The 27,020-nt window shown below is 44.0% G+C and overlaps 2 protein-coding genes and 1 long non-coding RNA gene across 10 annotated transcripts in view; 2 read left to right on the forward strand and 1 right to left on the reverse strand.

The window, feature by feature from the left end:
* The window catches only part of SLCO3A1 (solute carrier organic anion transporter family member 3A1), a 490,895-nt gene that overhangs the window by 9,598 nt on the left and 454,277 nt on the right, over window positions 1-27,020 (forward strand). The gene's annotated exons all lie outside the window — the stretch shown is intronic.
* LOC142304009 (uncharacterized) lies at window positions 1,469-25,639 on the reverse strand. 6 transcript variants are annotated; one of them, XM_075345966.1, is made up of 7 exons: window positions 24,493-25,639; window positions 23,781-23,825; window positions 23,615-23,688; window positions 23,457-23,531; window positions 23,243-23,374; window positions 10,248-10,354; window positions 1,469-2,279 (listed from the first exon to the last, which is right to left on the reverse strand). In XM_075345966.1, exon 1 carries the CDS (start codon window positions 25,555-25,557, stop codon window positions 24,619-24,621), a length of 939 nt encoding a protein of 312 aa, XP_075202081.1. In that variant the 5' UTR covers window positions 25,558-25,639; the 3' UTR covers window positions 1,469-2,279; window positions 10,248-10,354; window positions 23,243-23,374; window positions 23,457-23,531; window positions 23,615-23,688; window positions 23,781-23,825; window positions 24,493-24,618. The 6 variants fall into 6 exon arrangements, 5 of the variants coding, with proteins under 5 accessions (XP_075202081.1, XP_075202083.1, XP_075202082.1 ...); XM_075345968.1 differs by lacking the exons at window positions 1,469-2,279; window positions 10,248-10,354 and adding an exon at window positions 10,361-10,455; XM_075345967.1 differs by lacking the exons at window positions 1,469-2,279; window positions 10,248-10,354 and adding an exon at window positions 22,913-23,014.
* On the forward strand, window positions 25,626-26,844 carry LOC142304010 (uncharacterized). 3 transcript variants are annotated; one of them, XR_012753064.1, is made up of 5 exons: window positions 25,626-25,853; window positions 25,932-25,976; window positions 26,069-26,142; window positions 26,226-26,514; window positions 26,743-26,844. It is a non-coding gene; the product is annotated as an uncharacterized LOC142304010 (long non-coding RNA). The 3 variants fall into 3 exon arrangements; XR_012753063.1 differs by having other exon boundaries at window positions 25,630-25,853; window positions 26,226-26,300; window positions 26,383-26,844; XR_012753062.1 differs by having other exon boundaries at window positions 25,630-25,853; window positions 26,226-26,844.

The following is a 27,020-nucleotide window of genomic DNA, read 5'->3' on the forward strand; positions in this document are numbered from 1 at the left end:
CACCCTCCTGTAGCCTAGATCAGTCTTGCTAAAATCTTTACCACTGGCTCATGTTCTGTTCTCAAAATGGTGGTTGCTGAACTGCTCCATGGCTCCCTCATACACATTCATTATGGGTCAGTACTCTACACTCTACACAGGGGGCGCTGCTGGGCTCAGTGAGGTGCATCAGACTGAACTAGACTGTCCTGATTCATTCTCAGTAGAACATTTAGTTCAGCAGCTCATATAGTTCATTTAGTTCACAGGTCACATGATGCATTTCCTATCAGCTCCTCACAGGATAGGGTGGAGAGAAATACTGAACTAAATGAACTAAATGAGCTAATCTTTTGAACTAATCTTTTCAGTGAACTAGTTCATGGTGAACTAATCACCAAAATGAACTAGATTTCCCATCACTAATATGCACTGAAAACCACAAGCAGTTCTGGGTGTATATTGCTACTCCCTGCCTAACAGTCCCAGCGTCCAATAGCATAGATATAGAGGTCTTTAGAAAAGGTATTTCTAAAGATCTTGTATCATATGCTAATGAGGCCAGAGACTAGTCATAAGTCACTTCCCCCGACTAGTCTGCCCTCTTATCATGTTAGTATGCCCGCAGGGTCGTGCTAACATGCTATTCAATGCAGCGTCACCAGCGGTGATGCACGTAATTGTGTCCGCAGTTGAACACTTTTCTGAATGCCCCCCGCTTCCGTTCATACGCGGTATGAAGCCGGGTGTATGCGTCCCAACTTCAGACAAGTCTAGTGCGCATGATTGAAAGTGCTGACCAATGAGCTTCAACGGACGTACTAACATGCTAAGAGGGCGGACTAGTTGGGGGAAGTAATGCCTCATTGACATATTATAAAGAATCTTTAGAAATACTTTTCTAAAGATCTCTTTATCTATTCTACTAGATACAGGGCCGTTTAGGCAGGGATCATCAATATGCACCCAGAACTGCTCGTGGTTCTGGGTGCATATTGGACCTGACAGGTTCACTTTAAAGGTACAAAAATGTCAGGCTGCAGTATATACACAAAATGTGCTGGAGTCTAAAATGGGAATCAGCAATAGAAGACCAGGAGCAGGAGAATAGGGATGTGGACCAGATAAAGCAGTACCTATAACTGGCATATCTCTAGATCTTTTTCCTACCCCTCCTCTCTATAGAACTTTATGAGCACCAACTGCTGTCCGCTATCTCATCAATGAGAGGTTTTGTATTCGCTGAAGAAAGATTTTGCCTGAAAATGAAAGATCAGCCCACAAAGAGGAAAAAGATTTCTATAATAAGATATATTACCAAGTTTCTTATTTTTATGTTTACTATTGATTTATAAAAGAAAAAATAAAACCACAAATACCTTTTAAAGGTCGCCCTTGAAAATAAATGCAATATAAATTGAATGCTGTGGATTTAAAAACTACAACAAAACTCAATATCTCTGTAGACTTTGCACAAAAAGTATCTGGATAACTTTAAACTCATCCTCTTTATTGTGAAATTATGAAGATTTTATGTACTTAAAATCTGCACCAACTATGTATCCTGTGAATTCAGCCTTAGGGTGCGTGCCCACGATCAGTATTTGCAGCGTTTTGGACACAGCATGCTTCAGCTGCGTATAAAACGCTGCGGTGTACAATACAAGCACAGTGGATAGGATTTCTAGAAAACCCGTGCCCATTGTGCTTCTTTTTTCCGCAGCAAACACTGATCTGCAGTGCGGCTTTCCAGACCACAGAATGTCAATTGTTTGCTGCGGAATTGTATGCGTCCTCCGTAGGAAGAACACAAGTGAGAGACCGCAGTGCACTGAACCCTGATAGTGGGTACAAGCAGCCGTGGTCTCCTGCGTTCTCCTGCAAAGGAAATGCACGGCACCACAGGTCAGGACCCGCTGCGTATAACCTTAGGGCTCATAACCTTAGGGCTCATTAAGACTTACAGTTACAGTTATTCTTGTATGAGTTCTCTTCAGGTTTTTCATAGACAGAACTAGTACCTATGATGTCTATGGGGTAGATCATATGTCTGAATTTTTCCACCAACCAAGTTGTCTGCACAAGAGGACAGAGCCTTGTCCGATATTGATTTGAGTGGCAGATCAAACTTGCCAATAGAAGTATATGGGTTAGTGAAACAATTGGAAAGTTCTTGGATGCATCTGTGTGTTTTCCATTTTCATGGACTGTTTGATACCAGTAGCTGGAGACCTTTATTATCCAAGGTTGATTTTTGCTTGGTCCTGAAGAAGGCGACTAGATCCCTGAAACGCATTGACCTATGGAATATAAGAATGTATTATTAATCAACAATTCTTATTGGCGGTAGCTTGGTATTAACCCTGCTTCTCCTCGCCAGCATTGAATATTAACCCAAGTGGGGCTGCGGAAGCCTCCATCATCTTTTATACCTTCATAGGGCTTGTGACTTTTCACAACCATGCTAGGTGAGTGTTATCTTATATACACCACTATTTTTAATCTGGTAAGACCCTATTTGTGCTCTTTCCCTAGTTTTCTAACCTATTACATATTGAGATAGGATCTTATAGATGGGAATACCTCTTTAAATGAGAAAATAATAGACATTTCAATGAGCCCTTACAGTGCAGCTCCATTTTCCTACTCTTCTTAGTGAAGATTTGGTCTCCTTTCACAATGGAGGACTAGATCCAAAAAGAGGGATATTTTATGTTTTTCCACTATACTTCTTGAGTCAACTCCTGATTTAGGCCATGACCAAAGGGCAATGAAAACTATTCCAAACTGGAATTCATGACACAAGCCTTTGCCCATTGATACGACAGGTTTGTTAAGTCATAGCAGAGAAATAGTGCCTCAGATTGTGCTTAGTGACCCACCCGAAGTGCTCTGTGAATGGCAGGACCTTCCTGCTTGACCTGGCCCAAAAGGGGAATTGGAGGTCCCCCTGTGGGCCCATGTGCAGAAATGGACCCTGCTATCTGCTATGTGAATAGTGCTTGGCACAGTATACTTGATGCAATATATATATATATATATATATATATATATATATATATATATATATATATATATATATATATATATATATATATATATATATATATATATATATATATATATATATATATATATATATATATATATATATATATATATATATATTTAAATAGAATCAGCACCTCATCATTTATTTAACAAACTACCCACTTTATTCTTGTATATAAACATAGGATAAGATCACATAAAGGAGCAGTAGCAGATTACACAGTATCTTTCATCTACTACCGGCCCAATGTCCACAACGACATCGCAGGGGCCCTTCCCCACCAATGTAACTTCTTTCTGTTGCTTAAGGCCTATTGCCTGTGGCCCTTGGTTGTGTGAAAATATGACCCTGACTGAAGGCCAAGGCATTGGTAGCGGCATCAAACATATAACTGTTAGCTATGGCACGTGGCCAAAAACTATGCTAGCATGACTTTTCCCAGCAAAAAATTCATCCATTAAAAATGGTAATAAAAACTGAAACATTTTGTAATAAACTTGCAGCAAACACAGCAACCTTTCCTGTCAAATATAAAATGGGAAATGTGTTAGCTGGAAATTTGTAATATTTGCATGTAACTGAAGGTTGAGCCACAGAATCAGTGTTCTGATGAGTGTAACGCTTGTCACTACCTTACGGGGTTGCATGAATGGAAGGGTAGTCAGGAAAGCCAGGGTCTGGTAGCAGGAGGTCACGTATATTCATAAGTGGTAATGAGGGGTGTAGTCATGTCACAATGCAAGGGTCAAAATACCAGGGGAGCACATAGTAGATAAAGGGAGCAAGCAGAGACGTGGTCAAGTAACGGTCCGGGTAAGGCAGGAGAACACGACAGGAATAGGGAGCGTGCAGAGAGAAGTCCAATAACAGTCCAGGGTTAGAATACCAAGATCAGAATACAGCATACACACAAACGAAGCCTAAGTAATTACCTGGAAGATGGAACAGCTGAGTAACCAGCACCTCCCAGAACCAACCTGGACTCCAGTATAGTGACCAAGCCGCCAGTTCAGTATCAAGGACGGGGCCGCAGAGCATCTCCAAAGGCAAGATGCTCTGCACAAAGGAATAGAGCCACTCCCAGATATATAAGCACCGTACAGCATCTCCAAGTCTGTGAGATGCTCTGCACAGAGAATGGTGACAATGTGTCCTTGGCATCTCAGTGTGACACTGGGTGCATCCATATAAACGGGGGGCCAAACATGTTACTAGTTCGAAAATTTTTCTGAACTTGATTTATCAACCACGTTTGATGGAAAGAAAGCATTATATATGTAGTATGGAAAGTAAATTAATTTTATGTTTCTATTTGGCATATATTACTAGATTTGTTTTGCTTGTTCTTGCTAATAATCTATAAGCAATCATCCTGGAGAGGAGTGATAAATTATTGCAGTGAGCTGAGCACTGAGCATGCTGATGTTCTTTTGCTGGAGCTGTTATGATCACAGATCTTAGTACATCACAGATCTTATATTCTCTCACACATTTTCTTTAAAGGAGTATGCAGTAACGCCACATGCAGAACAGAAATGACTATTAGCATGCTGAGCAGGAGCAGATCACGGGCCGTGCACTTGGAGTTTAAGGCTTATGGGTTCCTTTTGATATTTCAATCAGCAACTCTCTCATTTATGTAGATGAACCAAAGACAACAAGTATCATAAGTGCTAGGTCACTATAACATCCAACATCCTACTGTTTATAACATGTCAGATGTTTGATGGGTGAAGGTCCGGGTGCTGAGATTCCCGATTGTTGAAACAAAGGGCAGAAGTGTCCAGCTGAGCACTATACATCTTGTTCTTGATTATGGACCTTGTATAAGCCCTTATGTCTATCCATCTACTCTCCAACCAGAGCTCATCAGAAATGAAGGAGAAAAGAGCTCAACTGAACACTTCTGCCCTTAGTTTTAGCGCTTAGGGGGGATTTCAGTATTAAGATCCCCACTGATCGCAACGTCTGACATCACAAATGTTTTAGAAAACCAGTTACACTTTAGGTTATCTCCACATAGATTTCTATATGACTGTATTATTTATCTGGATGGGATTTTCATAAATAAATATGTTTGCTACAGAAACAATTCAGGTAAGTGTAACAAATGTTTAGTCGTGGAAACTTCTGCTACAAATCTGCCATATGTGAATATAGAATCCCAAAATGTCTATATCTTCAATAAATTAATATAAACCAGAATACAGACATAGTGACACAACTACTCGGTTCCATATATTTTATTTGCTTAATCATTCACTAATATTATGCATAACTAATAGGCGATCTGTAGGCTTTACCAGAATATAGAGTGAATAGGTGCTATGCAAGGAAAGGGCTCACTAATATTAAAGTGCAGATGAATAATAAGGTATTTAATAAACTACCAAATGCACTTTCACTAATACTGAGATTGAGCAGGTTTAAAAATAAAGCGTCCAATGCACAATATATATCTATCACTGATCCTACCGCAACCTTATTAGAAAAAATACAAGAGTATCTCAATAAATTAGAAGATCATCAAAAAGTTATTTGTTTCAGTAATTCAATACAAAAAGGGAGACACATATATTATATAGAGTCATTACACACAAAGTGATCTATTTCAAGTGTTCATTTTTGTTACTGTTTATGATTATGGCTTACAGCCAATGAAAACCCAAAAGTCATTATCTCAGAAAAATTACCACAAAACACCTGCAAAGGCTTCCTAAATATTTAAAATGGTCCCATATAGTTCATTAGGCTACAAAATCATGGGAAAGACTGCTGACTTGACAGATGTCCAGAAGGCAGTCACTGACACTCTCCACAATGTGGGTAAGTCACAAAAGGTCATTGCTAATGAAGCTGGCTGTTCATAGAGTGCTGTATCCAAGCATATTAATTTGAAAGTTGAGTGGAAGGAAAAAGTTTGGTAGAAAAAGGTGCACAAGCAACCGAGATAACCGCAACCTTGATAGGATTGTTAAGAACAGGTCATTCAAAAATTTGGGAAGATTCACAAGGAGTGGACTACTGCTGGAGTCAGGGCTTCAAAAACCACCACACACAGACGTATCCAGGACATGGGCTACGAGTGTCACATTCCTTGTGTCAAGCCACTCATCATCAATATACAATGTGAGAAGCATTTTACCTGGGCCAAGGAAAAAAAAATGACTTGCTCAGTGGTCCAAGGTGGTGTTTTCAGATTAAACTAAATTTTACATTATATTTGGAAATCAAGCTCCTAGAGTCTGGAGGAAGAGTGGAGAGGCCGCAATCCAAGCTGCTTGAGGTCTAGTGTGAAGCTTCCACAATCAGTGATGGTTTGGGGAGCCATGTCATCTGCTGGTGTAGGTCCACTGTGTTTTATTAAGACCAAAGTCAGCGCAGCCGTCTACCAGGAAATTTTAGACCACTTCATGCTTCCCTTTTCTGACAAGCTTTTTGGAGATGGAAATTTAATTTTCCAGCAGGACTTGGCACCTGTCCACACTGCCAAATGTACAAATACCTGGTTTAATAACCACAGTATCACTTTGCTTGATTGGCCAGCAAACTCACCTGACCTAAACCTCATAGAGAATCTAAACATATTATTACAATGGGTAACAAAGTGCCAAGTGCATCTTCACTAATGTAAACAGTTAGGGCTTTTTTAAAAATAAAGTGTCTAGTGAACACTATATATCTCTAGCTATTACCACCAAAATTTAAACAGAGGAAAAAAAATGAACAAAAAATCCTATATTAAACCTGTTGTTCCCAAAATTAACAAAATGTTAATGAATATTCACTAATCTCATTAGACATGCATAGGTGAGTATTACCTGATTACTGTAATTACTGGCCCATGTATCTGCCTCCTGCCTCCAATGCGCGTTTTGTGATGAAGGTGACGAAATGTGCGTAATTGAAAAGAGCCTCAGAAACACGGGGATTTAGGGAACATTTTCAAGGGATTTAACTATATTTTTTAGTCACAGCTCCATTTTAAAACATTCATTGTGTTATATTATCTATCTATCTAGCTTTCTATCTATACATATACAGTATATTATAAAATATAAAATATTACAAAACGATATATATATATATATATATATATATATATATATATATTTATATATACATTTTTTTATTTATTTCTTTTCTTTAACACTAACAGTCCCAGAAATTTTGAGCTCCCCCCTGAAGTCCCGAAAGAGGGTCAAAGGACCCTTAGGCGGGCTTTGCACACTACGACATTGCAGGTGCGATGTCGGTGGGGTCAAATTGAAAATGACGCACTTCCGGCATCGCATGCGACATCGTAGTGTGTAAAGGCTCGATGATACGATTAACGAGCGCAAAAGCGTCGTAATCGTATCATCGGGGCAGCGTCGGCGTAATCCATGATTACGCTGACGCGACAGTCCGATGTTGTTCCTCGCTCCTGCGGCAGCATACATCGCTGTGTGTGAAGCCGCAGGAGTGAGGAACATCTCCTACCGGCGTCACTGCGGCTTCCGTAGGATATGCGGAAGGAAGGAGATGGGCGGGATGTTTACATCCCACTCATCTCCGCCCCTCTGCTCCGATTGGCCGCCTGGCGTGTGACGTCGCTATGACGCCGCATGACCCGCCCCCTTAACAAGGAGGCGGGTTGCTGGCCAGAGCGACGGTCGCAGGACAGGTGAGTCCATGTGAAGCTGCCGTAGCGATAATGTTCGCTACGGCAGCTATCACAAGGAAATCGCTGCTGCGCCGGGGGCGGGTACTATCGTGCTCGGCATCGCAGCATCGGCCTGCGATGTCGCAGCGTGCAAAGTACCCCTTAGTCCAAACTGAATAGAACTAACTAGAAACTAAATGGATAAACTCAATGGAAAACAACAACCTCCTGTGGTGTGACAGTAATGGCCTTAATTACAGAACAAAAGACGGTGATTATAGGGTGTTAGCTAAAATCCTTCAGGTCATTCAACCCGTCTCTGGGTTCCAAAGGTAGATATGTTAAATGACCCATCTCTGGGACTTCTAGTGTTAATAGTTATAATGTTCCCCTTACCAAACCTAAAACAAGGGGTATTTTCAGACATTGCTGTCAGGTGCACAGGTTGCACCACATTCACAGAATGAGGGACTTTTGTTCACTGCTGGGAATGGAGAGGTGGCCAAGCATACTCAATTCTCTGCAGTCATCTGCATAGGAGTCTTGAGAACTGCTTAGTGAGCATGCAATTACAGTAGCTGTAGGATCCACATCTTTCAGTGCTGTCTGACATGGAACGACCCTTTTTTCTTGTGTAGCCAGGTAGTGTCAGCAGAACAACTAGAACTGTACTGTGTAAAGAATTTGTGAATTATAACATTGTGTACAGCAGGAGGATGGTAAATTCTGTCTTGTGTCTGTCTTTTAATTACTGTACATACGGCTGCTAATTCATTGATTAATTAAACCTTCTGGAATTGTCGTTTTGTCACCATTTCAAAACACAGATGGCATCAGTGTGGCTTGTTCCCTTATTAATATTATTGGAAATAATTCAACAAAGACTAGACTGCAAACTGTGGATGATTCAACAAGACTGAAAAACTCATATGGCATTATTCTGCATCTATAGTAGATTACTCTTCAGTTTTTTACTCCCCTTCCCCAGGTGCAACACTAAGTTTCCGCTGTCTGTCTTGGTGTCCCTAGAAAGTGCCTTTTTCTTAAGAAAAAAATGGACCCGCTGAAAGAATCCCACACCCGCGGTAATAACCACGGTAAAACCACACTCGCGCTTTTGCCGCGGTTTTGCCGCGGATTTACCGCGGTTTTTCCACAAGTTGGTCCCCGCAGTTTTTACCATTGTCTATGGCAAAAAACGCAGGTACCAGCATAAAAGAAGTGACATGCTCATTAATTCCGCAGCGGAAAATCCACGCGTAAATCTGCGGGTATGAAAAAACGCAGTGTGCGCACAGCATTTTTTAAAACCCATAGGATTTGCTGGGGAATGACTACAGCAATGTTAGACACATTTTCTGCAGCAATTCCGCGGCAAAATTTGCCGTAAATCCACAGTGTGCGCACAGGGTTTTATAGTCCGCAAACAAGTGAGCTTAGCTGCTGTGCCTGAGTAGATTACACAAGTCGCTGAGCTCACTGATTGTAGTGATGTCAATGTGAGAACCTCAACATCCGGCCAAGAAAGGGCAAGTAAAATTTTATTTAACAACTGTGAAAAGGGTTTTTCTGAAAGCAGAATATTCCTTAGGGTATGTGCGCACGTTGCTTTTTACCTGCTTTTTACCTGCTTTTTTGCTGCTTTTTCTTCTGCGCTGTTTAATGCCAAAATGGATGTGTTCTTCTATTCAAGCAAAGTCTATGGGAATTTGGGTTTCTTGTTCACACTATGTTGTTCAAACTGCTGCCTTTTTGTGGCAGAACTTTGGTCAAAAACTCAGCTTTGCAGTGCAAAACCCAAATGGCAAAAACAATTGACATGTTGCTTCTTTGAAAAGCTGAGTTTTTGACCAAAGTTCTGCCACAAAAAGGCAGCATTTTGAACAACATAGTGTGAACAAGAAACCCAAATTCCCATAGACTTTGCTTGAATAGAAGAACACATCCATTTTGGCATTAAACAGCGCAGAAGAAAAAGCAGCAAAAAAGCAGGTAAAAAGCAGGTAAAAAGCAACGTGCGCACATACCCTCAGAGTTATTTCCAAGCTCAGTTCATTTTTGTTGGTGTTCTCCTCACCAATCCTCTCGACAAGATGCCAACTATTCTCAACTGTTCTGTTTCCTGTTTACACTTCGCCTCTGTAATCAAGATAACGCATCTATTCAAGTAAATCTCCAAATTTCTATACTACACTGCCATCATGTGGAAAATTATTTTCTCCCTAAAAAACTCAATTTGGATAAATTTTTGCTATTAACCCTTTTTTCCTGATGAAAGATAGAAGATTGCATTTACTTCTCTGTTATACTTGTGATTGACCATTTCCTTGCTGGAAGATATAATGCTAAATATACTTGTCCGTTATACCTGTGATTAAATATTTTCCAGCTGCAATATCCTAGACTGCATTTTTTTATGTTATACCCGTGATTAAACTTTGCCTTGCTGGAAGTTACCGGACTTCATTCCTGTGATTGACTCTAACCCTTTTGGAAAATACTAGTCTTCTATATATTCACTGTTCTTGTGTGTATCCACGTACCTCGCTCTGCTTAATTTGTGCTACCTACCTTCTCCACTTGTTTGTCAGCCATCCTTCTTTCCAAGCTGTCTTGGTCCTCGCGGATCCCTGAGTCATTTTTTAAGAGCCTGTATGCTGCATAATCGCCTTTGGTCTCTGTTGATCACATAGAATTCCAGAATTATGGCTTAGAGAATCCAACTTGCCAGGTGATCCCTTAAAACATGGCTTGGTGTAAAAGTCACTTAACACAGGATCTATGGTCAATGGAAGAAAAACAGACAATAGCATGGTTGAACACCTGCTTTGGTTATCTAAAAGAACATATGTGAGACCTTCATTTCACACTTTTCCAAAGTGTCTAGAATGGTTGTGGCTTTGAATAGTTCCGAAATGCCTTATATTTTTTATTATTATTATTATAATTATTATTTTTAGCTTGATGCAATTTTTAGATGCAAATTAATGGCCTAAAAGAAGTCAACTGAAAGTTTGCTTACATGCCTAATTTCATACAAGAAGATATGACTAATGTAACATCTGCAGCACACTGAAGGTTTATAAGCGAAGACCAAAAGGAAAGTAATAATTGTGTCCCTAAAGCACCAGAGAACAAATTGCAACTAATATACAATAATGTGTTGGACTGACCATAAAAAATCTAATTAACTTTATTCATAGCATGATTCATAAAAACATGATTAAAAACAAAACAAGCACATAAACAAGACAATAGGGTGGACCATAAAGGACTGCTTGCACAAAGCCACAAGGTTACGAAATAAGATACAGTACTAATTGGTGAACTATATAGTGGAGCTAAAATGCACACACTCCACGATATGCAAATATCAAGTAGAAAGAGGGCAATTTCCCTTAAATAAAAGAAAAGTCCTGACCATCAAAATTCAAATTCACTAGTATCTGGACATAGTTCACCCACCAAACCCGAAGAGTGATAGTAGTATCGAATCTTGGCAGGAAACGAGAACTGCATGAGTGGAAGCTAGGGTAATGACCATGTGATTTCTTCAAATGTATGGAAGATTTTTTTCCATTTATTCAGTGTGGCTCAACACCACATGTCATACTTGGAATTGATTTTGTAGCTAGAAAAACTTGAGGATATTTGCACTATAATACAAGTGAGGTCCTGGCTCTAAGCCCTTAAATTCACTTTTGATTCAGTGTTTAAATGTAGGTACAGACTGTATATAGTAATACATGTATATAAATTTCTGTTATACTTATCAGTAGAGATGAGCGGATTACTTGGCATGACCCAGTTCATGGTCTAGGTAAGTAGTCTATGGCTTTGGACAGGAGCTGCATGAATTTCCTTAAAGGGAAGCTGTCAGGTGCAATATTCACACAGATCCACAAGCAGTTCTGGGTGCATATTGCTAATCCCTGCCTAACAGTCCCAGACTATAGTAGCATAGGTAAAGAGATCTTTAGAAAACTTATTTCTAAGGATCCCATATGATATGCTAATGAGGCCAGCAACTTGTTGCAAGGACGTTAGTTCTCTTGGCTAGTCGGCCCCCTTAGCATATAAGCACACCCCTGTGGTCGTGCTAACATGCTAATGAATGTGCAATGTCAGAGGATGGTCACGCTCACCTCTCTACTGTCATCGTATCCAACTCCTGGATTTTGGCTCAGTGCACATGATCCCGAACTTTTGGTCATGCACACTACATGGGTTTGAAGCCAGGATGCATACACCCGGCTTCAAAGGGCGCATGCTCGTGGTTCTGGGTGCATATTGCACCTGACAGGTTCCCTTTAATCTCTGGGATCCCAGGCTTTGTTTCTGATTACCTAAGCTGTCAAGACATCAACCATGAACCGCACGCTGCAGAGGTGAAATCTGACGTCTCAGCTGATCATAAGGCAAGGCTGGGATTCCAGATATTAAGGAAATTTCTGGAGCTCCTGTTCGTGACCATTGACTACTTCCCTGGACCATGAGCAAAGTTATCCGCTCATCTCCAATAATCAGCATTTAAAATAGCTCTTACAGCTATTTTTTTAATCCTTTCTAAAAATGCATGTAATGTATTGTAAGTGTATTGAAAAATGAACACCAAATGCCAACTTCTCCAGTTTCCAGCGCTGCTGCAGTCCATTTCTGGACCATGCGACTGCTATTAAGCTTTGCCAGCTCACATAGCATCTACAGTAGCTGCTTTCCCAATAGTCTGTGAGACTAAAGGTCCCGTCACACGCTATATATATCTAACGATATGTCCTTCGGGGTCACGGAATTTGTGACGCACATCCGGCATCGTTGGAGATGTCGTAGCGTGTGACACCTCCGAACGACTGTTATCGAGCAAAAATACTCACCTTATCGTTTCTCGTTGACACGTCGTTCATTTTCATAATGTCGATCCTCTTTCTGCGCGCCAATTGTTCGTTGTTCTTGAGGCAGCATACGTCGCTACATGTGACACCCTGGGAATGACGAACACAGCTTACCTGCGTCCCGCCGGCAATGAGGAAGGAAGGAGGTGGGCGGGGTGTTCCAGCCGCTCATCTCTGCCCCTCCGCTTCTATTGGGCGGCCGCTGTGTGATGTTGCTGTGACGCCGAACGTCCCACCCCCTTCAGGAAGAGGATGTTTGCCGCCCACAGCGACATCGCAAGGGAGGTAAGTACGTGTGATGGGGGTTAACGACATTATGCGCCACAGGCAACGAATTGCCCATGACGCACAAATGACTTGGGCGGGTGCGATCGCTCATGCGATTGCACGATATATCGTAGTGTGTAACGCCGCCTTAAGGCTATGTTCACACACTGCATCTCTTACTGCGATTTTAGTGCATTTTTGAGGTCACAAAGATGCACCTAAATTAATGCATTTCCTTCTCCCAGCAAAGTCTAGGAGATTTCTATTTTGCTGTTTACACATTTTTTTTTTGGCTGCATCTTGGTTGTGTTTGTTTTTGAAGATGCAGCATGTCAATACTTTTTGCGTTTTTGCCAGCGTTTTTCAGCCCTTCCAGTCAATAGATTTGACTTAAACATATTTGGCAAACTGCGTAAAAAATGCATGTTTTTTTATGCATTTTTGCCATGGGTGCGTTTTTTGAGGTAAAAAATGCTGCATCTTTGGGGTTAAGAAAAGATGCAGTGCGTGAACATAGCCTATGAAGGCGCTTCAAAAGACTACATTGAGAATGCAACTTCGAGTCCACACATTAACCAGTGGGTGAGCCTGCTAATATGAGTTCACGTTGTAAAGAAGAGGATCAGCGCTGAAAACTGGAGAAAACAGCGATTGTAAGTATTTTAATATACTAAAGGCCGCTTTACACGCTGCAACATCGCTCAAGAGATCTCGTTGGGGTCATGGAATTTGTGACTCACATCCGGTCGCTTTAGCGATGTCTTTGCGTGTGACAACTAAGAGCGATTTTGAATCATCGCAAAAACGGTCAAAATCGGTCATCGGTGACATGCCCCCCTATTCTCGAATATCGCTGCTGCTCGGTGTACAAAGTAGTTTGTCGCTCCTGCGGCAGCACACATCGCTATGTGTGACACCGCAGGAACGAGGATCCTCACCTTATCTGCGGCCGCCCGCAATGAGGAAGGAAGTGGGTGGGCGGGATGTTACGTCCCGCTCATCTCCACCCCTCTGCTTCTAATGGTCGGCGGACGCTGCTGTGACGTCGCTGTGACGCTAAACGAACCGCCCCCTTAGAAAGGAGGCGGATCGCCGGTCACAGCGACATCGCTAGGCAGGTAAGTATTGTGACGGGTCCGCACGATGTTGTGCGCCATGGGCAGCGATTTGCCCATGACGCACAAATGATGGGGGTGGATACGCACGCTAGCGATATCGGTCACTATATCGCAGCGTGTAAAGCGGCCTTTTCTCTACATTACATACATATTTAGAGACGACTAGGGAAAAAATAGCTTAGCTTGCTTTATTATAAAATGGTAACAGGGCTGGTTATGCATTGCACCAGAATTTCTTATGCAGTGGAAACTTGGTTAACGAGAACAATCTGTTCTGGGAGTGTCCTTGTTAACCAAGTTACTCGTTCAGCAAAGCAAGCCTTCCCATAGGAAATCACTGCAATGCAGATAATTCGTTCCACAACTTGTTAAATGTCTCATCCTGATCCCCTATTATGCCATTCTACACATGCACAGACATGCACAAACACACACAAACACGCACACACACACATATTATGCTCACCTTACCTTCCGTTCTATCGCCGGCCTACTGAATCTTGCAGGTACGGGATGTGTATCGGGTAACCATCGCAACGACGGAGGAACTTCCGCTGGCAGAGCGCTGAGCCATTTGCCTCTGATTGGCCAGCGCGCTGCCTTTGGGTAGCTGCTGACAGCGGAAGTTCATCCCTCGTCACAATGGTTACCCGATACACATCCTGTAGCGGCGAACTACAAGACCCATGAGGCCAGCGATGGAACGGAAGGTAGGGTGAGCATAATATGCGTGTGTCAATGCGTGTTTGTGTGTGTTTGTGCGTGCTTTTGTGTGTTTGTGCGGACTGCAAGAGCGGATCAGAGCATGGTGAAAGTACGGAACCGGAAGTGTGTGCGGTGAGGATTTGCTCGTAGGGTAAAGCTTGCTCATAAACTGAGTTACAAATTTACAGCAAGCTTTGCTCATTAAGCGAAATACTCACTAACTGGGTTATTCATTAAGCAAGGTTCCACTGTATTAGCTTTAAATATATTTAGTTACTTAGGTATTACACATTCTTATTATAATCAAGCTTATGGTATGATTGCATCACATGTTCTGTTCAGATGGATAACACCATTCTTTGGGCTGCTTTGCATGGGCTTGGGAATTTAAGTTACGAAGTTACAGTCTTTCTTTTCTGTGGATTTGACCATAGTGATAGGAGAAGTTGATGGCACCAGGCATTTTGTTAATATTTCAATGTTAGTTTTTAAAAACGCCTCAACTCGTAATATCAGCAAATCACGCTTTTAATATCAAGAAGATTTTATAAAGATATTTGATAAGCAAAATCTGTAAATTTGTGCATTAAATTGTTTTGGCCATAACAAGCAATCTTTGTCGGTAGGGAGGCCTAATCGCCCATGATATTACACAAACCGCAGCTTAGCCATCAGTAAATTTTGCCAAATGGAAACCTTTTCCATTGTTTGGTATTTTCACATTTCAGTGACTCTATAGACAGATGTCACTGTTTTAGTGATGAGTTTTGCATCACATTAAATGATGGTTACAAAAGTACTTCACAGCAGGAGAACCTAGTGGAAAGCAGAGTGCTCTTATGAGGGTGCAATTGTCATTATTAGTACATAACAACACAAGAGTATGTGCAAAGTGTCGTGTAAAAAGCATTACGAGTCTCCTTGAGGTCAACTTAATTTAGAAGATGTGATACAGAACAGCTGTTTTATTTCACGTTCTTGTATGGTCTCATTACTGAGAGCTACATCTACTTAGAACAGCCCTGCCAGAAAGTCCCCCTGAGGCCAGTACTATTCTATAATATTAAATCCCGACTCATTGTTAGCTTAATACAAAACAAACATAAAACTGCTGTCCTCGTTTTATAAAAAGGTTAGTGACTAATTTACATTTTCCACTTTTCCTAAGATGTTAGCCATTAGAGGAAAGCTGAACTTTTACTCTTCTTCCCAAGTTTGAAACTATACATTATGCATGATGCTCAATTTGTGTGACACATCCAAGCAGAGGTAGCAAATAGTGTCAATAAAATAAGAGAACAGATTCTTTTGGATTGGTCTGATGCACAAGAGTACTTTGAGGATCATCCAGTGTCTCAAGGATCTGACGTTATAATGGACATCAAAAGATCAGTAGAGGACAACAGTATATGAAGATTTAGAACTCAAGGCTTGCTTCTAGAAGACATTTTAATAAGTTAAATTACAATGTATGAAATGACTATTTGGTTACTCGTAACTATTAAAAGGAATGTGACACAGAGTTTTTCAAAACTTTGCCGACTGTCATGGCGGCATTGGGCTCTGTTCAGATTGCAGATTCTGACACTCCACCTGATTGTTTCTCTGGTGTCTAGAATCACAGACTCAGGTGTCGATCTGAGCTGTGCTGATTCATAGGCAGGCTAGCAATAATTAATCTCTGCTGGTCTGCTTGCTCATTTGGTCACATATTGTTGGAAGGCCTTTCACATCTACTCCCCTCTTATTTATGCTGGTTGAAAACTTCAACCCATGCCAGTTTATTCTATGTTGGTCTGTGAGGTGTAGTGTCCCAGACGTACTGGTGAAAGTTGTGCTCATTGCAGTTGTGATGTTTACCTGTTGTGATCCAGTGACCGAGGAGGATCAGAAAAAGAATAATAACTCGGAAACTCAGAAAATAACCAGAGTGGCTGGAATCTTAACGGACTGCAGACCTAATACTGACACACAACTAGAAGTATTCGTGGGACGAGCCTAAGATGACCTAGTCGTCGCGACACAGCCGAAGAACTAAAAACTCTAACAGAGAGAAACGTAGAAAAGCTAATCTGCCTTGGAGTAGTCTCCAAAGATATAGATAGCACCCCACATGTAAAGATTTCGGTGATATAGGAAAACACAATACGTAGCTATAGAACAGAGTCAGCAAAAATTAGGCCCAAAACTATCTGCATAGGAAAGAATATTAAAGAGCACTGACTGCAACCGTAAAAACCTAATAAATACCAGCACGAGGCTCTCCCCCGCTATATCAATACTCTGGTGTTACTGGGATCCAAGAAAAACATTGATATAGAGAGGGGACTGAATATTATACCAAGCATGACAAAACACAATACATAACAGAACATGGAGAAGGGAACACAGATACTCCCAGCAGGGAATAATCCAATTCTACCAGGAACTCCACACAGGCAAAATCACAAAAAAGTGAAAAACCATAAGCAAAGGTACAAGACCAACATATCTGTTACGAACCGGCGCCGCCATAGCCGCAAGCAGCCTGCTGCGGTTCCTGTTGCGCCCAGGCGCCGGCTGCCGTTCTTGGCCGTGCCTCGGGTCATCCAGTTGGCTGTTCCTTCCACCACGTCTAAGTGTGGAGAGGCGGCTAGTGCGCATGCGTACGCCGATTTACCCCAGCCAGAGTTTAAGCCCGGTGTTTTGCCTAGTGAGCATGCTCAGCCTGATTGTGTTATGTCTGAGACTAAGTCCTCAGTTCAGGCTACTGAGCATGCTCCCACAATTAACCCTAACAGCCTCTTTGCACAGGTACTTGGACTTCGTGCTGTGTCTAAGTTCTGGGATGTGCCTACTGAGCATGCTCAAACTGATAGTCTGCTTTCTGAGCCTGTTGCTCAGGCTACTGGGCATGCTCAGGCACTTAGTGCACCAGAGGCTAGGTCCGGTAAGGACCTCACTGAGCATGTCCGTGAGGTGGCAGGCCCTGATAGGGCAGAGGGTGTCAGGTGTCCTGATGACGTGGCAACTCCGGACTGGCTCGCAGAGGCCCGCCCCTATGATCTGGCACCTCAGTATTGGTCGTCAGACGATGACTGGTGAAGTGTTTGGGGCGTGGCTGCCATGAGGTCATCAATGATGTGGCGGTTCCGGATAGGTCGCATGTGACGTCACTGATGACATGGCACTCTGCTATTGGACCTTGGTGGTTCCACCCTGGGTTTGGGGCAGACCCAGGTTATAAAAGGGGCTGGAGACAACATGGAGGTGCGCAGTCTTCACTTTTGCTCAGTCAGAGCACACCTCCATGTTAGAGCCTCATTGCGGCATAAGCCTATGTTGGGAAGCGGTAGGTAGGGTTAGGCGAACGGTGCATGTCACGCCAAGATTCGTGGCTCGGCACATCAGGGTCAGGCGCCGTGCTTCCCTCCTGCCGTTCCAGTCTTGCTATAGCAGCCCAGTGGCGTTAACTGGGCTGCGGCTGCTGTGCTTCCTGTCTGATTGTGCCCCCTACGCACACGGACAATGCACCTGCTGCGCTACCTGTCCGATTGTGCCCCCTACGCACACGGACAACGCACCTGCTGCGCCACCTGTCCGGTTGTGCCCCCTACGCGCACGGACAGCGTACCCCAGGACCCCTGTGGAGTTAACAGGGTGTTCCTTATCCTCCTCGGCTTCCCGGTCAACGCTACTGGTGTACCCATCTGGCCTGACGTGTCCTACACACACGTGGCCAGGCGAGAGGTGGCCAGAAACGCTAATCGGAGGACCGCTCGGCCTGACGTGTCCTACACACGTGGCCGACAGGGCGCTTTCGTGGCGGTCTTCCGGTCAACGCTACTTGGTTACCACCCGGCCTGACGTGTTTCCTGCACATGTGGTTGGTGTAGCGCTAGGTGCACCAAAACGCTAATCGGGTTGTCGTCCGGTCTGACGTGTCCCAACACACATGACCGGTTCCCAGAGTTCCTGGGTTATCTCAGAGCCATCCAGCTCTATAGTCTCCGCCTAACTCTCAGGTGCCAGCAGCTCCTTTGTCACCTGGAGCACGGTGGGCCCCGACTGGCAATTAGGATATATACCCCCTGGTCCTAATCTGCCGGTCCCCCCGTAACAGTAAGACTGCGCCAGGGTCTGGCTGGCATGGCGGAGATGGAGCAGCTACGTCAGTTCATGCTGCAGCTTGATGCCAGAGTGAGGTCTCTGGAGAAGTCTGCTCTTGCTGCTGATATGGATGATATGGTGGCTCAAGCGGCTGCAATGGTGTCAGTCACCAAGCCTACTCCAACCCTCCCTCACCTCTCGCTGCCCAACAAGTTTACGGGGAACAGCAAGGCATGTAGGGGATTCGTGAACCAGTGCTCAGTCCATCTAGAGCTGTTGGCTGCACGGTTTCCAACAGAGAGGTCGAAGGTGGGGTTTATCATCTCCTTGCTCTCTGATAGAGCACTGGAGTGGGCTACACCATTGTGGGAGAGGAATGACCCCGTAGTACAGGACTCTAAGGAGTTTTTGGAGTCCTTGCGACAAGTGTTCCTGGGGCCTCAGGTCACTCACGACTCGGCCCTAGAGCTACTGACATTGGAGCAGGGGCGTACCTCCTCAAGTCAATATGCTGTGAGTTTCCGGACACTTGCTGCAGAACTGGGGTGGTCAGAGAGGACTCTTATTCCACTGTTCTGGAGGGGATTAGCTTCGCACGTGAAGGACGCATTAGCGTCGCGTGAGGTACCAACTACCCTTGAGCGCCTCATGACTCTGGCTACCCGCATTGACCAGCGGACCTCCGAACGTCAGCTGGAGCGCAGGTCAGAGGGTCGTTCAGCCACTGTAGTGGTCTCTCCTACTGCACCTCCCTTAGAGGACATCTCTGTCCCTATGGACATCGCTAGGGTTGGTGTTGCTAGGTCTTCGAGTCACAAGGGCATTTCCTGTTTCGCTTGTGGGCAGTATGGTCATTATGCCAACCGTTGCCCAAAGCGTCAGGGTAAGCGACCGCGATTGGTGACCATAGCTGAAGGTAGACTGGACTCTGCGTCATCCATTAGGGTGACGTTTCCCGCGTCCATTTCCTTTAAGGGGTCAACATGGTCCACAAGGGCAAGTGTGGACACAGGTGCTGGGGATAGTTTCATCTCCTCCTCTTTTGCCCGGTGGCATGCCATCCCACTGGTGCAAATGTCAAGGCCAGTGAGAGTCCGTGTATTGGATGGGTCCTTGTTGCCCAAGGTAATTCACCAGCGGACAGTGCCCATTACCCTTGCCATGTCATCTGGGCATAGGGAGACCATTTCATTTCTGGTTCTCCCGAAGGGTGCAGATGATATTCTGCTGGGTATTCCTTGGTTGAAGCAACATTCCCCACATATCGACTGGTCGTCTGGGGTGATTACGCGGTGGAGCGAGTCTTGTAGCTCCCACTGCATGTCTCCATCTTCCGCCCGTCGCTCAGTGGTATCTGTGGCGACTATAGACCATTCGAGTGGGAGGGCCGCTAGAGGGGGGGTACTGTTACGAACCGGCGCCGCCATAGCCGCAAGCAGCCTGCTGCGGTTCCTGTTGCGCCCAGGCGCCGGCTGCCGTTCTTGGCCGTGCCTCGGGTCATCCAGTTGGCTGTTCCTTCCACCACGTCTAAGTGTGGAGAGGCGGCTAGTGCGCATGCGTGCGCCGATTTACCCCAGCCAGAGTTTAAGCCCGGTGTTTTGCCTAGTGAGCATGCTCAGCCTGATTGTGTTATGTCTGAGACTAAGTCCTCAGTTCAGGCTACTGAGCATGCTCCCACAATTAACCCTAACAGCCTCTTTGCACAGGTACTTGGACTTTGTGCTGTGTCTAAGTTCTGGGATGTGCCTACTGAGCATGCTCAAACTGATAGTCTGCTTTCTGAGCCTGTTGCTCAGGCTACTGGGCATGCTCAGGCACTTAGTGCACCAGAGGCTAGGTCCGGTAAGGACCTCACTGAGCATGTCCGTGAGGTGGCAGGCCCTGATAGGGCAGAGGGTGTCAGGTGTCCTGATGACGTGGCAACTCCGGACTGGCTCGCAGAGGCCCGCCCCTATGATCTGGCACCTCAGTATTGGTCGTCAGACGATGACTGGTGAAGTGTTTGGGGCGTGGCTGCCATGAGGTCATCAATGACGTGGCGGTTCCGGATAGGTCGCATGTGACGTCACTGATGACATGGCACTCTGCTATTGGACCTTGGTGGTTCCACCCTGGGTTTGGGGCGGACCCAGGTTATAAAAGGGGCTGGAGACAACATGGAGGTGTGCAGTCTTCACTTTTGCTCAGTCAGAGCACACCTCCATGTTAGAGCCTCATTGCGGCATAAGCCTATGTTGGGAAGCGGTAGCTAGGGTTAAGCGAACGGTGCCTGTCACGCCAAGATTCGTGGCTCGGCACATCAGGGTCAGGCGCCGTGCTTCCCTCCTGCCGTTCCAGTCTTGCTATAGCAGCCCAGTGGCGTTAACTGGGCTGCGGCTGCTGTGCTTCCTGTCCGATTGTGCCCCCTACGCACACGGACAACGCACTTGCTGTGCCACCTGTCCGATTGTGCCCCCTACGCACATGGACAACACACCTGCTGCGCCACCTGTCCGGTTGTGCCCCCTACGCGCACGGACAGCGTACCCCAGGACCCCTGTGGAGTTAACAGGGTGTTCCTTATCCTCCTCGGCTTCCCGGTCAACGCTACTGGTGTACCCATCTGGCCTGACGTGTCCTACACACATGTGGCCAGGCGAGAGGTGGCCAGAAACGCTAATCGGAGGACCGCTCAGCCTGACGTGCCCTACACACGTGGCCGACAGGGCGCTTTCGTGGCGGTCTTCCGATCAACGCTACCTGGTTACCACCCGGCCTGACATGTTTCCTGCACACGTGGTTGGTGTAGCGCTAGGTGCACCAAAACGCTAATCGGGTTGTCGTCCGGTCTGACGTGTCCCAACACATGTGACCAGTTCCCAGAGTTCCTGGGTTATCTCAGAGCCATCCAGCTCTATAGTCTCCGCCTAACCCTCAGGTGCCAGCAGCTCCTTTGTCATCTGGAGCACGGTGGGCCCCGACCGGCAATTAGGATATATACCCCCTGGTCCTAATCTGCCGGTCCCCCCGTAACAATATCTGAGAGGAGTTCTGGTAGACACAGAGAGCTCTCCAAAATCTAGACACAAACTGGACTCCCCTGTTGGACACAATGTTCTCAGGAATACCATGCAAACGAACCACCTGACGAAGAAACTAAGGCATCAACTCCGAAGCTGATGGCAACTTAGGCAGTGTCACCAAATGAATCATTTTGGAAAATCTATCACAGATTACCCACACAACTGACATCCCCTGAGAAACAAGGGAGATGAGAAATAAAATCCATTGAGATGTGAGTCCATGGTCTCTTGGGCACCGGCAATGGCAATAACAGTCCCCTAGAACGAGAACAACAAGGCTTGGATCTTGAACAGATCCCACAGGATTGCACAAAACTTCTCACATCACAAGATAGAGAAGGCCACCAAAAGGACCTACTCACCAAATTCCTGGTGCCAAAAATCCCAGGATGACCAGCCAACACGGAACAATGAATTTCAGACATCACTTTACTCCTCCATTGGTCAGGAACATACAATTTCCCCACAGGACATCTTTCAAATTTGTTCTCCTGAAATTCCTTAAGAGCAAGTCTCAAATCAGGTGAAATCGCGGAGAGAATCACTCCCTCAAGCAGGATGGTGGTAGGGTCGGTCACAACCGAAGAACTAAATACTTTAACAGAGAGAGATGTAGAAAAGCTCTGTACTCTGCCTCGGAGTAGTCCCCAAAGATATAGATAGCCCCTCACATGTAAAGATTACAGTGATACAGGAAAACACAATATGTAGCTAGAGAACAGAGTCTGCAAAGATGAGGCCCAAAACTATCTGCATAGGAAAGAATAGGAAAGAGCATTGACTGCAACCGCAAAAACCCTAATAAATACCAGCACGCTTGACATGGAAAAATACTGAGCCTGAACAGGCTCACCCCCGCTATATTAGTACTCTGGTGTTACTGGGATCCAAGAAAAATATTGATATAGAGAGGGGACTGAATATTTTAGCAAGCATGACAAAACACAATACATAGTAAAGGTATATATGGTGTGAACACTGCTCTATTAAGGGTGGTATAGAGGTGCTAGTGAGAGGACCAAGGTCCGGACTATAGAATGTAAATTCAAAACACTGCACTCTCTTCAGCATGAGGTAATAGTAAAAGAAAGTCAACAGATTCGTTTTTATCGTGCAAACCAAGTGTCTTTATTTATGAACAAAGTTAGTGGGAGGGACTAAGGGACGTTTCGGCCCAAGCTGGGCCTTCTTCATACCAAGTCACACTGGGGAAGGGTAAAGAAAAAGAAATAACTATTTACATATATCACAAGAATATCAACAGATCATATACATATATACATAATTACATGGAAAATCATGTCCTAGTTGGTGTAAAAGGCACAGTAATAGCATATCAGCAGTTGAAGTAACTCTCCAGTCGTCACAGCCAATATGTGCAATGACAATAAGATGAAAGGCAAGATTTGACAATACATGAAAAATTTGCATACCTCCAATCATAGATGAACTAATATCACAGAGGGAATTTTTTTCTCTCTCCTTTTTAGGGGGTTTTTTGGTATAGAAATGGTGAGGCACTCCACCCAGGATAGAAGGATTGTGGTAGTAGCAAAACGCAAGCCCTGCAGATAAAGGCATGATTATGAAAGGGTAGTATTTCTATAAGGGGAGTAGCACTATGGGGGAGGGGGGATAACTGATTACCTTGCTCGTGCTAGCAAATGAATAACTATTGGAATTTGTCCTTTTAAGTTGGGAGAGTTCAATAACTCGTGGTCCCTGAAGGATGAGAACGTATGTGGTCAGCAGGTAACACATGATATATAGCACCCCCATGTAGTGGATCCCCTGTATACCATTACCTTAGGTTTACAGTAAGTGGATAAGGTCACGTATAATGCACTTTTGTCTAGAAGCATAGGGGGCTTACTTGCATCTGTAATCACGAGGGATAAGTCTTAGTAACAACATTACATGTGAGAGGAAAATACAGCCGTACTTGGAAGTTAATGAAGTGACACATATTACCTGCAGGCTTTAGGATAGGAATGTAGCAGTGGGTAATGGAGTCCTCTGAAAAGCAGAAGGGGGAGTATGGAGTTAACAGATTGGAGGTTGAAAGGATTAGGGACAGATAAGATTATCGCATACCTTTGCAGCCGTCTTCCCAGACTGTGGCTTAGAGCAGTGAGATAACAGGTTTGGGAGCTATTTAACTCCTGAACCCGGAAGTGCACGGAGACGCCGGCACCTGCGTATTGGTGACCTGCGCTGCTATTAGTGTATTGGTGGTACCGTTAAGTCTTGAATAGAGGTGCCCGCACATGTGCAGTAGGGCTAAACTCGTACATAGACGTGGAAGGATGTTTATCCTCAGTGTGTCGTTCGAGATCAATGCAGGGATAGGGGGCGGACACTGCACATGTCAGTCTATTGGTAGTGAACGACTGATGATACCAGAGGGGGTATTATCTATCTAGTCAATGTATAAGGCAGTAGTGTATGAAGCATTTGGAAGTATGGGGACATAAAGGCAACTGCAATGTAATACACAGGCATATACATAATAAATTCCTCATTTTGTCAAAGATCAATAGTGATTAGTTTACATCCAATCATTTTAAGGTATGACCTAGGAAAAAAAACATAAACAAAGGAAGGGTCCCAATATACTAATAGAGTGAACTAGCATTACCATCTATACATGACTAAAATAGAGAGTGCTGATTTTATACATTACCGTCTAATAGTGAGTGTACGATGGAAGAAGGAAAGGTGAGGATGGTATTTCTCAAGTTTTCTGTAAAAAATGTACCATAACATAGTTAGTGCGGTTTAGGGCAAATACAAAGGTATAGTACCATCATTATATTAGCCAATCTATCTCTCTATTAAGACCTTTAGGTGCTAGAGTTTGTAACTTATGGATCCAAAAGCTCTCTCTTTTTTTGAGAAGCTCAATATGATTTCCTCCGCGCCTGGGCCTATATACTTTATCAATAACCTGGAACCGTAACTGCGCTACATTATGCTTAGCTTCGTGAAAATGGTGTGGAATGGGTAGCCATAATTTTCCACACCTAATGGTGGATTTATGGCTTGCAATGCGGTCACCGACATGTTGGATTGTTTCGCCGACATACAATAGTCCACAGGGGCATTTGATGATGTACACCACAAAATTGCTCAAGCAGGTAAAGTATTCTTTTATTGGGAAGCTTTTGCCAGACCTGGGGTGCGTAAAGTGGTCTCCTTTGATCACGTTCGAACACGATGGACAATTCAAGCAAGGGAAGGTACCCGTACGTTTTGGTGCTAACAAGGTTTGTACATTTTTCTTGTCGCTGCCAATATCCGCTTTGACCAGGGAATCTTTTATGTTTTGGGGTCTTTTCTTACACATGATAGGTGGAAGTATAAACGGCCCTATCTCTGGATATGCTTTTTTTAGAAGCGGCCAGTGGCGATTGATAATATTGTAAATCTTAGGCATAGACGGGTGATACGTATGAACAAATGGTATCCTTTCCACTGTTGCTGTGTCTATCCCTGAGGGGGTGGTGAAAGATAGTCTTTCTCTTTCTGTCTTAAGCAATGTTATTGGGTAATTACGTTCTATGAACCGATTGGACATTTCTTCAAGTCTCTGCTCTCTTGTGTTCTCATCCGATACTATCCTTGTAACTCTTGCAAATTGAGATCTAGGTAGACTATTCTTAGTCGATTTAGGATGACAGCTACTGTATAGGAGCATACAATTCCGATCGGTCGGTTTACGGAATAGGTCTGAGGATAGATTGCCCATTGTGTCTTTTTTGATGTACGTGTCCAAGAAACTAATTTCTTCCTGATGATGATTTAGCGTAAACTTGAGCTCAGGCCACACTTTATTAATATGTCTATGTACGAGTTTAGCCCTACTGCACATGTGCGGGCACCTCTATTCAAGACTTAACGGTACCACCAATACACTAATAGCAGCGCAGGTCACCAATACGCAGGTGCCGGCGTCTCCGTGCACTTCCGGGTTCAGGAGTTAAATAGCTCCCAAACCTGTTATCTCACTGCTCTAAGCCACAGTCTGGGAAGACGGCTGCAAAGGTATGCGATAATCTTATCTGTCCCTAATCCTTTCAACCTCCAATCTGTTAACTCCATACTCCCCCTTCTGCTTTTCAGAGGACTCCATTACCCACTGCTACATTCCTATCCTAAAGCCTGCAGGTAATATGTGTCACTTCATTAACTTCCAAGTACGGCTGTATTTTCCTCTCACATGTAATGTTGTTACTAAGACTTATCCCTCGTGATTACAGATGCAAGTAAGCCCCCTATGCTTCTAGACAAAAGTGCATTATACGTGACCTTATCCACTTACTGTAAACCTAAGGTAATGGTATACAGGGGATCCACTACATGGGGGTGCTATATATCATGTGTTACCTGCTGACCACATACGTTCTCATCCTTCAGGGACCACGAGTTATTGAACTCTCCCAACTTAAAAGGACAAATTCCAATAGTTATTCATTTGCTAGCACGAGCAAGGTAATCAGTTATCCCCCCTCCCCCATAGTGCTACTCCCCTTATAGAAATACTACCCTTTCATAATCATGCCTTTATCTGCAGGGCTTGCGTTTTGCTACTACCACAATCCTTCTATCCTGGGTGGAGTGCCTCACCATTTCTATACCAAAAAACCCCCTAAAAAGGAGAGAGAAAAAAATTCCCTCTGTGATATTAGTTCATCTATGATTGGAGGTATGCAAATTTTTCATGTATTGTCAAATCTTGCCTTTCATCTTATTGTCATTGCACATATTGGCTGTGACGACTGGAGAGTTACTTCAACTGCTGATATGCTATTACTGTGCCTTTTACACCAACTAGGACATGATTTTCCATGTAATTATGTATATATGTATATGATCTGTTGATATTCTTGTGATATATGTAAATAGTTATTTCTTTTTCTTTACCCTTCCCCAGTGTGACTTGGTATGAAGAAGGCCCAGCTTGGGCCGAAACGTCCCTTAGTCCCTCCCACTAACTTTGTTCATAAATAAAGACACTTGGTTTGCACGATAAAAACGAATCTGTTGACTTTCTTTTACTATTACCTCATGCTGAAGAGAGTGCAGTGTTTTGAATTTACAAAACACAATACATAACAGAACATGGTACACAGATACTCCCAGCAGGGAATAATCCAATTCCACCAGGAACTCAACACAGGCAAAATCACAAAAAACTAAAACACCATAAGC

The sequence above is a fragment of the Anomaloglossus baeobatrachus genome, chromosome 4 (assembly GCF_048569485.1).
Source record: "Anomaloglossus baeobatrachus isolate aAnoBae1 chromosome 4, aAnoBae1.hap1, whole genome shotgun sequence".
In the NCBI taxonomy this organism is placed as follows: domain Eukaryota; kingdom Metazoa; phylum Chordata; class Amphibia; order Anura; family Aromobatidae; genus Anomaloglossus; species Anomaloglossus baeobatrachus.